The following is an 18,364-nucleotide window of genomic DNA, read 5'->3' on the forward strand; positions in this document are numbered from 1 at the left end:
GCCACACCCTACGTTCAGCCAGCTGTTAGCCGGTAAACTTTTTGCAGACTATTTTCGACTGGTTCTCGAACTGATAATTCAGTTTAATGTATAACTGAATGATTTCAACTTATTTTTTTGTGCTTATATCCAATTACGTTTCAATCGCGCTGTCCTGGGCACAAACCTCAGCTATCTGGGCTGTCTGTCCAGGCCAGTGGGTTAGTACTTTATAGAGAGAGAGAGAGGGAGAGAGAGAGGGAGAGAGAGAGAAGGGAGGGGGTGGAGTAGAAGAGAGAGAGAGAGAGAGACGAGAGAGGAGGCCCCCCGGGAGATAGAGAGAGAGAGAGAGAGAGAGAGAGAGAGAGAGAGAGAGAGAGAGAGAGAGAGAGAGAGAGAGAGAGAGAGAGAGAGAGAGAGAGAGAGAGAGAGAGAGAGAGAGAGAGAGAGAGAGAGAGAGAGAGAGAGAGAGAGAGTCAGAGTCGGTGTAGTGGTCTAAACAAAATAAACGTTAACTTTTCAGTCGGCCAAAAGTTCCTAATACAGGTCAACATAGTATCTCCTTGTTCAGGACTCTACCTTATGAGACGGGACCTTTGCTTTGCTTTGCTTTGTTTTGTTTTGTTTGATAGTTTGTTTCCTTTGTACAGTGTGCTCCCAGGTTTAACTTTGTAGGAGGGGAGAATACAAACTTGTTTTTAATTCACTGCATTGTTTTTATTATTATATTATATTTGTTTTGTTTGTTTGGTTTGGTTTGGCTGATGCTCTTCCATATTTTAAACTTGTGAATATATTCTCGTCTCTTTTGTGACGGACTAAACAGCTATGTGGCAGCACTCATAACGGGAAGGATATGCTAACCTTTCGCGAACACCCGATAGCATCAATGTTGTACAGTGATTCATGAACGCATGTCATCACAGCTATAGCTATTCGAATGAGTTCTGTCCATTGCCTGTTTCGGTTTAGTAAACTAATCTGGGCGTGGCAATACGGTTTTGAGCGCTTCAGGAACGATGTATTATCCAAGAAAAGTATCGTCTTGGGAGTGGCTGTCCTCCTATAGATAGAGAGTCACTGAATCAACAACTATTTTGCCAAATGCCCATTGGACTCTGCATTGTGGAGATATACGGTTTTCGCGGATAGCTGTTTTGTCTTTCAGATTCGTTTCGTTTTGTTTTGTTTTGTTTGCATCACTTTGCTTAACATGGATTCATTTGGATTCTCTTTGCCTCGTTTTGCTTTGTTTGTTTGTACTTTTGCAGAGTGCCCCCAGACCCTTTACACCTACGCACCAAGCGGTACGTGCTGTAGAAGATAACAACGCAGTGCGGATATTCCACATCCTTGTGACACCAACACCTGCTTATCAGCGAAAGATAGGCTTTTCTACTCGTTGACATTATATTCCGTGGGACGTGGTGTAGGCCAGTTGTTAGATTACATAATTAAATTACCAAGAAGAAGAAGTTTGTTTTGTTTAACGACACTACTAGAGCACATTGTTTTTTTTAATCAACAGTTACTGGATGTGAAACATTTCGTAATTCGACATAATACAGTCTTAGAGTTCAGTCACAAAATCAAAAGAAGAGGGTATTTATTTGACTACTGAGCACATGTTAATTTGCGACAATTTGATGCCTATCATAATGGTTATTTTAACTCCTAAAAGAGAAAGGAAAGGAAAGGAAATGTTTTATTTAATGACGCACTCAACACATTTTATTTACGGTTATATGGCGTCGGACATATGGTTAAGGACCACACAGATATATAGAGAGGAAACCCGCTGTCGCCACTTCATGGGCTACTCTTTTTGATCAGCAGTAAGGGATATACCCTTCTTTTATATGCACCATCCCACAGACTAGCGCGGCGTCGACTTTTTTTTTTTTTCATCCCACAGACAGGATAACACATACCACGGCCTTTGATATACCAGTCGTGGTGCACTGGCTGGAACGAGAAATAGCCCAAATGGGCCCACTGATGGAGATCGATCCCAAACCGACCGCGCATGAAGCGAACGCTTTACCACTGGGCTACGTCCAACCTCCTAAAAGAGAAAGAGAAGAAACCAGTTATCGCCATTTAGGCTATTCCTACCGATAACGCAGCAAGGCATTTTTATGTGCACGTTTCCATAAATAGGACATTACATACCAGTCTTAGATGTACTAGCCCTGGGGGTACATGGTGGGAGGAAGTGTGTGAGTGGGGGGGGGGGGGGGGCAGAATCCTTTCAGAAGAGAGTAGTTTCTGAATATTGTTTGGGTAGTGTTTTGATAGCAAGGGTAGTGTTTAACTTAGTCTGGTTATTGCTTAGGTGATGGAGGCGGGCTATTTCTCGCTCCAGCTAATATGTGCTAATATGCCGGTGCACCACGACTGATATATTAAAGGCCGTGGTATATGCTTTCCCCCCCACCCCCCAAAAAAAAACCCCCACAAAAAAAACCCCACAGCAAAAACAACCCCCCCCAAACCAAACAACACAAACAATAAAACAACACCCCCCAAACAAACAACACAAAAAAAACCCTCAACCCCAACAACACAAAACACCCCTAACAAATAAAACATCAACCACCCCTCCACCACCCACCCACCAGCAGAAGGTTACACTAGTACATGTACATAAATAAAGTCTACGAAAAGTTGGTCTATAGGCATGAGTGGTAAAACAATTTTCCGAGATTGCAGCTCCATTAGGCGGTCAAAGGTTAGTTCATCTGTCAGCAGCACTGTAATCACCACGACGTAGTACGAGTTCAGGCTGCGTTCAGTATACACGGTGTGCTGTAAGCACCTGCCAACAGTTTGACTGGTTCTGTTTCTGTCACATTCATTAAGGAGAGTGTGTAGCTCAGAATCGACTGACCTCCAATGATCCAGGTACTAGTGTTGCCCCAATTAATGTCTTAAAAATGGTATATCGAATATCTTGGTATGTACTGTCATGGCTATGAAAAATGTATATAAAAGAATTCTCGCTACTTTATTATAGGAGTATCTTATGTGACGATCACGGAATTCTTCTGTTTCTCGGGACCAAATGTCGAAATAAACATGTTATACACCAAATTGTTGTAGGTAAAATTGGGCTAAGATGTTATTAAACAAGTATTAATATCCTAGAATTTCCTAACGTTACGGACTGATTATGTGAAGTTGAACTCGAGTGGGGAGGGGTAGGGGGTTGGGTGGGGGGGGGGGGGATGCCGTTGACATAATGCTGCGTCATCCCAGAGGACAACTGAAACGTCTTTACGAAGACTGCGTTGTCAGGAAAACCAGCAATGTTTGTACATATATGTCAACCAGATTAAAGCTTTATATAGTGAAATACGCAGTTAGAAAGCGCAGGAATAAAACCCAGCTCCTTTATTCGACATGTTTGTGATATTTGTATTGTACACGGCGTGTGTCACACGTAAGTAAACGTCATATGTTATAAAATTACTGTTGCATGTCACTGTACGTGACCTGCTTTTTTGGCATAAAATGTGATGTCTGTGATGCAGTAAAATGTGATGTCTGTGATATATTGAAATATAATACTTACGTACTAATTACGAAAATAATAACTAGCATGTAGCATGTAAAGCTGTCAAGAGACCCTGATCACATCTTGTTATAAATACCAGTGTTACCAGGTTTTGTATGTAAAATCCAGTACTAATGTTACACAGTCAAAACAGTAGTAAATAAATATAATTTAATCTGGACTTATACATAATATGCACAAAGCGCTCAGTCTAATGCTGTTTGGAAAGTTAAAAAAGTTTAAAGTTTGTTTTGTTTAACGACACCACCAGAGAACATTGGCTAATTAATCATCGGCTATTGGATGTCAAACATTCGGTAATGTTGACTCGTAGTCTCCAGAGGAAACCGTTACATGTTTCCATTAGCAGCAAGGGATCTTTTATGCGCACTTTCCAACAGACAGGACAGCACAAACCATGTACTTTGATATACCAGTCGTGAGACGGAAAATCTCAACCAGAGAATAGCTCCACTGAGTAGGTTCGATCCTGCTTCCTAAAATCATCTCAAGACCAGGCATGTGCTCTACCGACTGAGTCAGATCTCGCCCCCCCCCCCCCCCATGTTGTTTTTAAACGCTAATTTCACAGAAATTAATCTTTTGCTTTTGCTCTTAAACCACTAGCACGGGGCGGGATGTTGCCCAGTGCTAAAGCGCTTGCCTGATGCGCGGTCGGTGAGGCTTGGATCCACATCGGTGAGTCCAGTGGGCTATTTCTCGTATGCAAACGACTGGTTTATCAAAGGCCGCGGCTTGTGCTATCCTGTCTGTGGTATGGTGCATATACAAGATTCCTTGCTACTAATGGACAAATATAGCGGGTTTCCTTTCTAAGACTATATGTCAAAATTACCAAATGTTTGACATCCAATAGCCGATGATTAATACAGCAATGTGTTCTAGCTGTATCGTTAAACAAAGCAAACTTTTAACTTTTCAAACCTCCAGCAATATATAGTAACAGGTGTCTCTCGTGACATATAAAGAATGAAGGTAATTTAATGTCCCACATATATAATGTCTGGAACCATGGTTTTATAATGTAGGCCTACTAATAAAGTATAATAGTAATATTGAAACAAAAACTCTACTGCAAGTACTGCTGCTGCTGCTGTTGCTGCTGCTACTACTACTACTACTACCACTACTACTACTACTACTACTACTACTACTACTACTACTACTACTACCACTGCTATTGTTGCTACTACTACTACTACTACTACTACTACTACTACTACTACTACTACTATTACTACTACCACTACTACTACTACTACTACTACTACTACTACTACTACTACTACCACCACTGCTATTGTTGCTACTACTACTGCTATTGTTGCTACTATTACTGCTGCTGCTGCTGCTGCTGCTGCTGCTGCTGCTACTACTACTACTACTACTCCTCCTACTATTACTCCTACTACTACTACTACTACTACTACTACTGCTATTGTTGCTACTACTACTACTACTACTACTACTACTGCTATTGTTGCTACTACTACTGCTGCTGCTGTTACTACTACTACTGCTGCTGCTGCTGTTACTACTACTACTGCTGCTGCTGTTACTACTACTGCTGCTGCTGTTACTACTACTACTGCTTCTGTTACTACTGCTGCTGCTGCTGCTGCTGCTACTACTACTACTACTACTACTACTACTGCTATTGTTGCTACTACTACTACTATTGTTGCTACTACTACTGCTGCTGCTGTTACTACTACTACTGCTGCTGCTGCTGTTACTACTACTACTGCTGCTGCTGTTACTACTACTACTGCTGCTGCTGCTGTTACTACTACTACTGCTGCTGTTACTACTACTACTGCTGCTGCTGCTGTTACTACTACTACTGCTTCTGTTACTACTGCTGCTGCTGTTACTACTACTACTGCTGCTGCTGCTGTTACTACTACTACTGCTTCTGTTACTACTGCTGCTGCTGTTACTACTACTACTGCTTCTGTTACTACTGCTGCTGCTGCTGCTGCTGCTACTACTACTACTACTACTACTACTACTGCTATTGTTGCTACTACTACTACTATTGTTGCTACTACTACTGCTGCTGCTGTTACTACTACTACTGCTGCTGCTGCTGTTACTACTACTACTGCTGCTGCTGTTACTACTACTACTGCTGCTGCTGCTGTTACTACTACTACTGCTGCTGCTGTTACTACTACTACTGCTTCTGTTACTACTGCTGCTGCTGCTGCTGCTGCTACTACTACTACTACTACTACTACTACTGCTATTGTTGCTACTACTACTGCTGCTGTTACTACTACTACTACTGCTGCTGTTACTACAACTACTGCTGCTGTTACTACAACTACTGCTGCTGTTACTACTACTACTGCTGCTGCTATTACTACTACTACTACTATTGCTACTGTTACTACTACTGCTGCTGCTGTTACTACTACTACTGCTGCTGCTGCTGTTACTACTACTACTGCTGCTGTTACTACTACTACTACTACTGCTGCTGTTACTACTACTACTGCTGCTGTTACTACTACTACTACTACTACTGCTGCTGTTACTACTACTACTGCTGCTGTTACTACTACTACTACTACTGCTGTTACTACTACTGCTGCTGCTGTTACTACTACTACTACTACTACTGCTGCTGTTACTACTACTACTACTACTGCTGCTGTTACTACTACTGCTGCTGCTGTTACTACTACTACTACTGCTGCTGCTGTTACTACTACTACTGCTGCTGTTACTACTACTACTGCTGCTGTTACTACTACTACTACTGCTGCTGCTGCTGTTACTACTACTACTACTGCTGCTGCTGTTACTACTACTGCTGCTGCTGTTACTACTACTACTACTGCTGCTGCTGTTACTACTACTACTACTGCTGCTGCTGCTGTTACTACTACTACTACTGCTGCTGCTGTTACTACTACTACTGCTGCTGCTGTTACTACTACTGCTGCTGCTGCTGTTACTACTACTACTACTACTGCTGCTGTTACTACTACTACTACTACTGCTGCTGCTGTTACTACTACTGCTGCTGCTGTTACTACTACTACTACTACTGCTGCTGTTACTACTACTACTACTGCTGTTGCTGTTACTACTACTACTGCTGCTGTTACTACTACTACTACTACTGCTGCTGTTACTACTACTACTACTACTACTGCTGCTGTTACTACTACTACTGCTGCTGCTGTTACTACTACTGCTGCTGCTGCTGTTACTACTACTACTACTGCTGCTGTTACTACTACTACTGCTGCTGCTGTTACTACTACTACTGCTGCTGCTGTTACTACTAACTGCTGCTGCTGCTGTTACTACTACTACTACTGCTGTTACTACTACTACTGCTGCTGTTACTACTACTACTACTGCTGCTGCTGTTACTACTACTACTGCTGCTGCTGTTACTACTACTGCTGCTGCTGTTACTACTACTACTGCTGCTGCTGTTACTACTACTGCTGCTGCTGCTGTTACTACTACTACTACTGCTGTTACTACTACTACTGCTGCTGTTACTACTACTACTACTGCTGCTGCTGTTACTACTACTACTGCTGCTGCTGTTACTACTACTGCTGCTGCTGTTACTACTACTACTGCTGCTGCTGTTACTACTACTACTACTGCTGCTGTTACTACTACTACTGCTGCTGCTGTTACTACTACTGCTGCTGCTGCTGTTACTACTACTACTGCTGCTGTTACTACTACTACTACTACTGCTGCTGTTACTACTACTACTACTACTGCTGCTGTTACTACTACTACTGCTGCTGTTACTACTACTACTACTACTGCTGCTGTTACTACTACTACTACTACTGCTGCTGTTACTACTACTACTACTGCTGCTGCTGTTACTACTACTGCTGCTGCTGCTGTTACTACTACTACTACTGCTGCTGTTACTACTACTACTGCTGCTGCTGTTACTACTACTGCTGCTGCTGCTGTTACTACTACTACTGCTGCTGTTACTACTACTACTACTACTGCTGCTGTTACTACTACTACTGCTGCTGCTGTTACTACTACTGCTGCTGCTGTTACTACTACTTCTACTGCTGCTGTTACTACTACTACTGCTGCTGTTACTACTACTACTACTGCTGCTGTTACTACTACTACTGCTGCTGCTGTTACTACTACTACTACTGCTGCTGCTGTTACTACTACTGCTGCTGCTGCTGTTACTACTACTGCTGCTGCTGCTGTTACTACTACTACTACTGCTGCTGTTACTACTACTACTGCTGCTGCTGTTACTACTACTACTGCTGCTGCTGTTACTACTACTACTGCTGCTGTTACTACTACTACTACTACTGCTGCTGTTACTACTACTACTACTACTGCTGCTGTTACTACTACTACTGCTGCTGCTGTTACTACTACTGCTGCTGCTGCTGTTACTACTACTACTACTGCTGCTGTTACTACTACTACTGCTGCTGTTACTACTACTGCTGCTGCTGTTACTACTACTTCTACTGCTGCTGTTACTACTACTACTGCTGCTGTTACTACTACTACTACTGCTGCTGTTACTACTACTACTACTACTGCTGCTGTTACTACTACTACTGCTGCTGCTGTTACTACTACTGCTGCTGCTGCTGTTACTACTACTACTACTGCTGCTGTTATTACTACTACTGCTGCTGCTGTTACTACTACTGCTGCTGCTGTTACTACTACTTCTACTGCTGCTGTTACTACTACTACTGCTGCTGTTACTACTACTACTACTGCTGCTGTTACTACTACTACTGCTGTTACTACTACTACTGCTGCTGCTGTTACTACTACTGCTGCTGCTGTTACTACTACTACTGCTGCTGCTGTTACTACTACTACTGCTGCTGCTGTTACTACTACTACTGCTGCTGCTGTTACTACTACTGCTGCTGCTGCTGTTACTACTACTACTGCTGCTGTTACTACTACTACTACTACTGCTGCTGTTACTACTACTACTACTACTGCTGCTGTTACTACTACTACTGCTGCTGCTGTTACTACTACTGCTGCTGCTGCTGTTACTACTACTACTACTGCTGCTGTTACTACTACTACTGCTGCTGCTGTTACTACTACTGCTGCTGCTGTTACTACTACTGCTGCTGCTGTTACTACTACTTCTACTGCTGCTGTTACTACTACTACTGCTGCTGTTACTACTACTACTACTGCTGCTGTTACTACTACTACTGCTGCTGCTGTTACTACTACTACTGCTGCTGCTGTTACTACTACTGCTGCTGCTGTTACTACTACTTCTACTGCTGCTGTTACTACTACTACTGCTGCTGTTACTACTACTACTACTGCTGCTGTTACTACTACTACTGCTGCTGCTGTTACTACTACTGCTGCTGCTGTTACTACTACTACTGCTGCTGCTGTTACTACTACTACTGCTGCTGCTGTTACTACTACTGCTGCTGCTGCTGTTACTACTACTACTGCTGCTGTTACTACTACTACTACTACTGCTGCTGTTACTACTACTACTACTACTGCTGCTGTTACTACTACTACTGCTGCTGCTGTTACTACTACTGCTGCTGCTGCTGTTACTACTACTACTACTGCTGCTGTTACTACTACTACTGCTGCTGCTGTTACTACTACTGCTGTTACTACTACTTCTACTGCTGCTGTTACTACTACTGCTGCTGCTGTTACTACTACTTCTACTGCTGCTGTTACTACTACTACTGCTGCTGTTACTACTACTACTGCTGCTGTTACTACTACTACTGCTGCTGTTGCTGTTACTACTACTACTACTGCTGCTGCTGCTGTTACTACTACTACTACTGCTGCTGTTACTACTACTACTGCTGCTGCTGTTACTACTACTGCTGCTGCTGCTGTTACTACTACTACTACTGCTGCTGTTACTACTACTACTACTACTGCTGCTGTTACTACTACTGCTGCTGCTGTTACTACTACTACTACTACTGCTGCTGTTACTACTACTACTACTACTACTACTGCTGTTGCTGTTACTACTACTACTGCTGCTGTTACTACTACTACTGCTGCTGTTACTACTACTACTACTACTGCTGCTGTTACTACTACTACTGCTGCTGTTACTACTACTACTACTACTGCTGCTGTTACTACTACTACTACTACTACTACTGCTGCTGTTACTACTACTATTGCTGCTGCTGTTACTACTACCGCTGCTGCTGCTGTTACTACTACTACTACTGCTGCTGTTACTACTACTACTGCTGCTGCTGTTACTACTACTTCTACTGCTGCTGTTACTACTACTACTGCTGCTGCTGCTGTTACTATTACTTCTACCGCCTGTGCTGCTGCTGCTACTTCTACTGATATTAGTAGGGTGCTGTAATGCCATTGGTGTAAAACGTTAATTGGAATATATGCATATCTTTACAGTTATCAGCAGCCAGAAAGAGGACCCGGATGTTTCCAAGTGCCCTGCTAAACTGACGAGAAACCAGTATCTGGCAGCACGGGGTGACATGTGTTACGAGTTTGTCCTCTACAAGACTAGAATCCAGACACAAGCGGAGCGGGAGTGCGCCGTGAATGGAGGAAATCTCGTCACAGTCAAGGACAAAAGTATGGAGGATTTCATTGGGGACATGATGCACAAGTTAAGATATGATGGGCGGGTCTGGATTGGACTGAACGATATTAAAACTGAAGGGGAGTACCACTGGAGCACAGGTAGATACACTACTTCCATACCTATCCCCTCAACACAAATGTCTAATTGTTTTAAATATATTTTAGGATTAAAAAATATCTTAAGTATGTTGCAACATATTTATAATATTGCACGAAGAAAGAAAGAAATATATGTCATTAAATACAGATTGAAATTTGGATTAAATTATTATGCAGCCTCTATTGGATAAACTATATATAGCTGAGATGGAGGGGGGGGGGGGGGGTATGGAATTCTTTCCCAGGTAGATTTGTTTCACAAAATAGTATCTATATAGGCAGATACAGTTCAAAGTTGCATGTGATACGCATCCCCATATTGTAGTTTTTCTTTAAATATCAATTTGATTTTTTGTTATGTCTCTCCCAATAAATTGCACTATTCTTGCGTATGCTTGCTCGTTCATTATACTGTAACGACTCTATGTATGATTAATTAACCAGAATTGGAAACTTATTTTTATTTATTTATTTTATTATTATTATCTTTACATAACATTCATATATTGTTCAAAATAAATACATACATATATACTTATGAGTAATTTAAGATAAATATTACACAGCTACTCATTTATGCATACATCAATATAAAAATATTGCATATCACAAATACCACGATTGTTCAATATAAATCTGACACATCTATCCATTTATGCATACTTCAATATATAAATCTTACATATCACAAATACCATAACAGTTCAGTATAAATCTGAACTACACCAACAAAACCGTTATTCTCGATCAAGACCGTATGTCTGTATAATGCAGAGTAGAACAGGCATTTGGCAAAACAGTGGTTGATTCCATCAATCTCTATCTAGTGCCTCGTCTATAAGAGGACAGCCATTCCCTGGATGATCCGTTAGTGGACAATGCATCCTCCCTGCACCATCAAAACTAAGACTGTCACTCCCAAAACTAGCACTGCACAGAGCTATTACATGGATATGCATTTAAAGTTTCAATGTATTATAAGTTAGAAGTGAGGGGGGGGGGGGGAAGAAAAAAAAAAAAAAAAAAAAAAAGGTAATAAATAGCTACAAATTATGGTTAACAACATTTTCAACAATGTAGAATTATCTTCCCTATACTAGATAAACAACCACACTATAAATCCACCGGCCTCGGTGGTGTAGTTGTTAAGCCATCGGACATAAAGCTGGTAGGTACAGGGTTCGCAGCCCGGTACGGCTCTCACCCATAGCGAGTTTTAACGACACAATGGGTAGGTGTGAGGCAACTACACCCTCTTCTCTCTCACTAACAACTAACTCACTGGCCTGGACAGACAACTCAGGTAGCTGAGGTGTGTGTCCAGGACAGCATGCTTGAACCTTAATTGGATATAAGCAAGAAAATTAGTTGAAATGAAAATATAAATTCACCAGATCAACAGGATCAGGCTTGTACACGTATTTCGCGCGTCAGAAACAAACGAACTATTCAACGAACCAGTAACGAAATGAAGGAAATGTAGAAGGTTACTAGTAAATAAATGTTTAGGTGTACAGTGGTGTATTTGGGTTTCTGTTTCGTTTTAAGGAGAGAACGCCACGTACTTACACTGGGCCCGGCACGAACCGACGTTTTTCCTGTCTGCGTTTGAAGATTGCGTGATTCTAGATGCCACAAAACACATGCAGTGGCTCGATCTACCCTGTCATATACAGGTATACGAGTATATCTCTTTAGCATGATTTATTCAGTTGTTTGGTGGTAATCATCCAACTGTTCACGACTAACGTATTTAGCGTTATTAATGCAATTATTTTTGTTAATCATTCAACTGTTTGGTGTTCACGACTAACGTATTTAGCGTTATTAATGCAATTATGTTTGTTAATCATTTAACTGTTTGGTGTTTACGATTGAAATATTTCGCGTTATTAATGCAATTGTTTGTGTTAATCATTCAACTGTTTGGTGTTCACGATTGACATATTTCGCCTTATTAATGCAATTCTTTTTATTAATCTTACAACGCCGTGGTATTCACGATTAACCTCTTTAACGTTATTCATTCCTTTGTTTGGTGTTAATAATTCAATTCTGGTGTTCACGATTAATCAAAGTGTTCAGTTGCTAGGAGTTAATAATTCAGCACTTTAGAATTTATGATTAATCTCTTTAGTGTTTATCTTTCAACTGTTGATTTTTGCCTTTCATGATTAATGTATTTAAAGTTAATAATTCGACTGTTTATAACTCATTACTAATCTTGCTATGTTAAACATTCAGGTATTTTGTATCTTTTATATCTTTTAAGGATGCAGTGTTAATCATTCAACTTTTTACAGTTAATCGTTCAACTCTTTAGACTTCATGATTAAATGTTTTAGGGTTTATCATCCAACTGTTTTGTGATGACAGTTCGTCTCTCTAGTGTTCATTATAATTAATATATACTCTTCAAAAAAGGTAGGGGAACCTGAAATATTAATGTTAATATCAACGATTATTCCTAACATACGTTTTGACCACAGAAGTCCTAGTAAAGAACATTCAGGTCTGTTTATCAACACACCGAAACTCATTCCATAGTTTGCACGTGCATCACGCAGTTGCCCCGTACACGTACGTGGGGAGTCATTCTCGATTTTGACAATTTCCAGGAAGGTCCATTATTCACTGTAGAACATTATTTCTATCAATCTTTTTCATTCTGTTGATCATACAGTTGTTATTGTTTTGTTTTGAGTCATTTTTATTGTTTGAATTCACAATTTACTGATAAAAAAACGTCAACTTTCAAATTTCACTTTTGACCCCAATCGTCCTGCAAGATCTTTGGTGGTCATAAAACATTAGGTAATACTGAACTACCGGTTGTAATGTTTGCCCAATTAATTCCCTATTATCATATAACCATTCCCCACAGGTAATATACCTTACACTTTTGGCAACTGTAAATTCTTATTAGAGTTCCCCTACATTTTTTGAAAAGTATATTTAAGATTAACCGTTCAACTGTTTAGTGTTATTATTCAACTATTTAGTGTTGTTATTCAACTGTTTAGTGTTATTATTCAACTCTTTAGTGTTTATGATTCATCTCTTCTGTTTTCATCATTCAGCTTTCACCATATCATAATATCTTGGTTGGTAACCGCTCAACTGTGCAGTGTTAATCATTCAATTATCTAAGCGTTAATCATTCACCTAAACGTTCAACATTTTATAAAGTTCATGATTATCAGTTTATGAAGTTCATGATTATCAGTTTATGAACTAATATTATGAACTGATTATATATTTTACAGATAAGACTGACGTTGTCAGGGTAACCAGCTCTACCACTCGCGAGACTTCCGCAACCACTAAATCGACCACAAGTGCTACCACCACAGGCTCCACATTACCAGTCGACACGGATATACCCATACTAACAGGCCTACACAACGACAGCATTCTCATGACGACTACACCCGATCCTACGACAGCCATTCCTGAAACGCCCAAACTGCATCTTTAAAAGATATAAAAGTCCAAAACAAAATTTGCACTTTACTTTTTTTGTTGTTATTAACACGTAGATTCTTGCTTAAATTGTGAATTTTTGCTTTCTCGTAAACACCCCACTATGTTAGTGGTTTTTACAGACAGATGTCGCTACTTTAGCTTAATATGCGTACAGACAAAGATATATTGTATAGTTACATTTTATCAATAAATGTTTATCAATACATAATATTAAGTTTTATGTTTGTCTGGCCTTATCAGAGGCGGATCTAGGGAGCCCAAGGGGCCCAGGCCCCCTAAATTTTGCGATAGTTATAATTTTATTATATATTAATTTTCATGTTCCTCCAAACTTCCCTTGGCATGCCAACTCATGTCACTGGGGCCCCACTAAAGGATTTTCTGAATCCGTCACTGCACAAGCCGGCGGAACATAGCTGTGCGGTAAATAACTAGTGTGATGGGTTATTCTATTTCTTACATATCCTAGAAAAAAACAGGTTTTAAGCAAACTTTAACATCTTTTTTCGACTAAAAGTTACTCACAGCCGTGGCACTTGTAGCTGACTTACGCGTTACATACAGATGATTGTCAGGTTAACTATAAATCACAGTCTATTCGATGTCGATCGTGCTGTTCCTTGGATGCATGACATTGGCGACCTTGTCATCACCTAGGAGCAGCCAGTCGTATGTCTTGAAATTGTGAACACAAGTACATGTGTAAACAAGTATGTGTTATCACAATCTAATTAAAATGAGCTCAACTATTACCTGTGGATCTAACAGCACCCCGTTGGAGCTCATGTCCAGTTGACCTTTCATTCGACCAATCAAAACCTTACTTGTAAAATCATACCAGTGATTTGAAAAGAATTTGAAAACATTCGGGATTATGCCGAGGGTATACGAAATGATTCGGGTGAATTACGAAGTATGCCGCAAACTAATTGCAATATAAAATTTTATATCAAATTCGTTTCAAGACGAACAACAAAACCGTGATGGTATAGCAATAAAATCTGTTTATACTAGTATACAATCCAGAGTTTATTACTGCATTCCCCCCCCCCCCCCTGTTTTTTTCAATGTTGAAACAGACCAACAAGTTCGCCTATTGCATAGCCTCGCCCGATATTTCTAGAATTTGTATGCTCCCGAATAACGATATAAAAGGCGAGGTGTAATTGGTCGATATTTAAGTTGTTATTTATAGATGAAATGTCAACTGGACATTGGAGTCCACGCAATGCTGTTAGATTTACTGGTAGACCAGTAGAGCTAATTTTAATCAGAGTGGTGTTACCAAAAATAAAGAATGATGTTCTCACCAACGGGTGTGTAAGAAAGGTATTTAATGTCAAACAGGGGATTATTGTTGTATTAGATCGCAATTCTTTAACTACCGCCTGGCAGGCAGCCATTTCATGTTTTCACTATAGACTTACATTTTTATCTTTGGCTGAGAGAGCGACTATAAGTTGCATAACCGTCCAAATGCCCGATTAGCTCTAGAATGGCTCGGGCTACACAATTATGGGAGTTGTCCCCCTATCAATAAAAGTGTACATAATCCCAAAGTCAATATAGTTATTCTGACACCTACAAAACAAGATACAGAAATTTTTTTTCCATTCTTCTCAGTAAAAGAAAATAGATATAATAACCAGAAAACTGCGAAGAACATAATGCAATCTTATAACTGGCGTCAACATTGCAAAAGTCTAATATTACTGAGGCCTCGTGAAAGAGGTGGGTTGTTTTTTTGTTTTGTTTTTTCCAATGTATGTTCTAGTATCTTGAAAGTACTGAGACACCAACATATGCTTGGACGTTATCAAGGAAGATATGTTTTTTAATCGTTGACATTATGTTCCGTAGGGCGGTTTAGATTTCTCTCTTAGTGTGAACGCTCATGCAACTCTATTCTTGTCGTATACAACTGTGAACGCATCCGTCGTGGTACTTGATATTCTGACACTAGCATACAATATGCGTATTTCAACACGCCGTCAAGTGTGAGAACAGGAGAGAGAAACACAACACACACACACACACACACACACACACACAGAGAGAGAGAGAGAGAGAGAGAGAGAGAGAGAGAGAGAGAGAGAGAGAGAGAGAGAGAGAGAGAGAGAGAGAGAGAGAGATAGAGAGAGAGAGAGAGAGTGAGAGAGAGAGACAGACAGAGACAGACAGAGACAGAGATACAGAGGTTACCGGCTGCTGTCATTTAAGATATTCATTCTGATAAAGCAGAAAGGTATCTTTTATTTTCTCTTTTTTTTCCCATAACCAGGACAGTACATACCGCGATCCTTGATGTACCAATGTGGTACTCATGATGGGACTGGGGAAAAAAAACTCTTTTGGATAAAAATACAATATAATGAAGCAAGTGTCGGAGTGTGTGTGTGTGTGTGTGGGGGGGGGGGGCATAATATATATACAACAAAAGATAATGTCTGATTTAAATGATCAAAGACGGCTCTAATAGTGGACGATACGCTATGTTTAAACAAAGAACCCTGTCACTGTGATGACCCGCCTACAAGGGATTGTCTACAGACTTTACCAGCCAGAAATGGGGGTAAATATAGGTTTTCAGAGAAGTTGGGACGCCTTCACAATCATACAAAACAATAATGTAACAGCCATCACTCCACGACTACCACCCAACATTGATGCTATGGCATACATGTGCTGTGTTTTCTTTGAGACTGTTAGGTAGTGTTTGGGTAGTGTTTGTGTAGTGATTGTGTAGAGTTTGTGTAGTGTTTTTCTAGTGTTTATGTAGTGTTTCTGTAGTGTTTCTGTAGTGATTGTGTGTAGTGTTTCTCTAGTGTTTGTGTAGTGTTTCTCTGGTATTTGTGTAGTGTTTCTCTAGGGTTTGTGTAGTATTGCTCTAGTGTTTGTGTAGTATTGCTCTAGTGTTTGTGCTGTATTTCTGGTGTTTGTGTAGTGTTTCTCTAGTGTTTGTGTAGTGTCTGTGTAGTGTTTCCCTAGTGTTTGTGTAGTGATTGTGTAGTATTTGTGTAGTGTTCGTGTAGAGTTTCTCTAGGGTTTGTGTAGTGTTTGTGTAGTGTTTCTCTAGGGTTTGTGTAGTGTTTCTCTAGGGTTTGTGTAGTATTGCTCTAGTGTTTGTGTAGTGTTTCTCTAGTGTTTGTGTAGTGGTTCTCTCGTGTTTAGTGTTTGTTTAGTATTGCTCTAGTGTTTGTATAGTGTTTCTCGAGTGTTTGTGTAGTGTTTCTCTAGTGTTTGTGTAGTGTTTCTCTAGTGTTTGTGTAGTGTTTCTCTAGTTTTTCTGTAGTGCGTCTCTAGTGTTTCTTTATGTTTGTGTAGTGTTTCTCTTGTGTTTGTGTAGTGTTTGTGTAGTATTTGTGCAGTGTTTGTGTAGTGTTTCTCTAGTGTTTCTAAGGTGTTAGTGCTTAGAGATACGTTAGTCTTTACTGTTACACCATAGAAATATACAGGTTATAAAAAATAACTTTCCTAGACTTACGTTTCCCAAAGTTGACACTGAGTTCAGTTTTACCATCCTGCTAGTACCTGAAGGATCCATTAGACCAAATCAATTCGTATTGCCGATAATGTTAACGTTTACTAATAAAACTGATATAAGCAGCGTTTCAACACACCGAGGAAGTACAGCAATAAAAAGTGTGGCACCTCACATCTAATCTAGCTGCAAGAAAATGGGGGGTCACGTATCATTTAAGAGATTTAATTTATGTTTTTAATAGCAACCGTCATTTTTGCTGAAAATTGCAGTTCCATTTTTGGGGGTACCCCGCATTAGTTTCAACCTCTGGTATATACTGCATAACAACTGTATAACAAATACAAGTGTATTTATTTATTGTCAATGGATAATAGTATTTGCACAAATAGTCAATGTCACATATTACTACCAATCACACCCACAGCTGCTTTTACTCCGTAAATATTTGACGGTGCACGTCGAACTTTGACACGGTACTCTCTTCTTTGGTACTATGCAACCTGAAAACCCCATCTGCTTATAGCACTCATACGTTCCACAAATAGTGTTACAAAAATGTAACAACATCGCTCAACACAATTGCACGAGACCAGGCTGCATCCAGTATACCTGGTGATAGATGTTATTGTGGTAACCCGCTAACGATTCTCTCTCTCTCTCTCTCTCTCTCTCCCCTCCCTCCCTCCCTCTCTCTGTCTTTCTCTCTCTCTCTCTCTCTCTCTCTCTCTCTCTCTCTCTCTCTCTCTCTCTCTCTCTCTCTCTCTCTGTCTATCTCTGTCTACCTCCCTCCCTCCCTCTCCCCCTCTCTCCGTCTCTCTCTCTCTCTCTCTCTCTCTCTCTCTCTCTCTCTCTCTCTCTCTCTCTCTCTCTCTCTCTCTCTCTCTCTCTCTCTCTCTCTCTCTCTTTCGTTCTTTGTTTCTATGTCACACTCATTTATTAATTTACCATGAAGTGTTGGGGTATTGTACAGGACTCGGCTCAGGTTGCTGGATCACAGGATCGATCACAGCGATTGATTATGGTTTTTCCCCTCACAGGATGACTTGGTCTATGGACATCAGTTCTAAAACACTTTCCCGAGAATTGTGCTTTAATGTTACGGCAAAGGTTCATCA

At 40.4% G+C, this 18,364-nt stretch overlaps 1 protein-coding gene across 1 annotated transcript; it reads left to right on the forward strand.

The window, feature by feature from the left end:
• Positions 1-3,307: 3,307 nt before the first annotated feature.
• On the forward strand, positions 3,308-13,908 carry LOC121387282 (galactose-specific lectin nattectin-like). The gene is made up of 4 exons (XM_041518335.1): positions 3,308-3,421; positions 9,986-10,279; positions 11,828-11,955; positions 13,546-13,908. The coding sequence occupies exons 1-4, from the start codon at positions 3,382-3,384 to the stop codon at positions 13,567-13,569; spliced, it is 486 nt and encodes a 161-aa protein (XP_041374269.1). The 5' UTR covers positions 3,308-3,381; the 3' UTR covers positions 13,570-13,908.
• Positions 13,909-18,364: the final 4,456 nt, after the last annotated feature.

This window comes from Gigantopelta aegis, chromosome 1, assembly GCF_016097555.1.
Source record: "Gigantopelta aegis isolate Gae_Host chromosome 1, Gae_host_genome, whole genome shotgun sequence".
Taxonomy (NCBI): Eukaryota; Metazoa; Mollusca; class Gastropoda; order Neomphalida; family Peltospiridae; genus Gigantopelta; species Gigantopelta aegis.

What these genes read in the sequence shown, in the direction of transcription:
- LOC121387282 (XM_041518335.1), top strand. Translation starts at nt 3,382, where the DNA reads ATGTTTGTGATATTTGTATTGTACACGGCGTGTGTCACAC. An exon ending in GTACACGGCGTGTGTCACAC is followed by an intron (nt 3,422 to 9,985) that starts GTAAGTAAACGT and finishes ATATCTTTACAG; the next exon opens with TTATCAGCAGCCAGAAAGAG. An exon ending in GGAGTACCACTGGAGCACAG is followed by an intron (nt 10,280 to 11,827) that starts GTAGATACACTA and finishes TTTCGTTTTAAG; the next exon opens with GAGAGAACGCCACGTACTTA.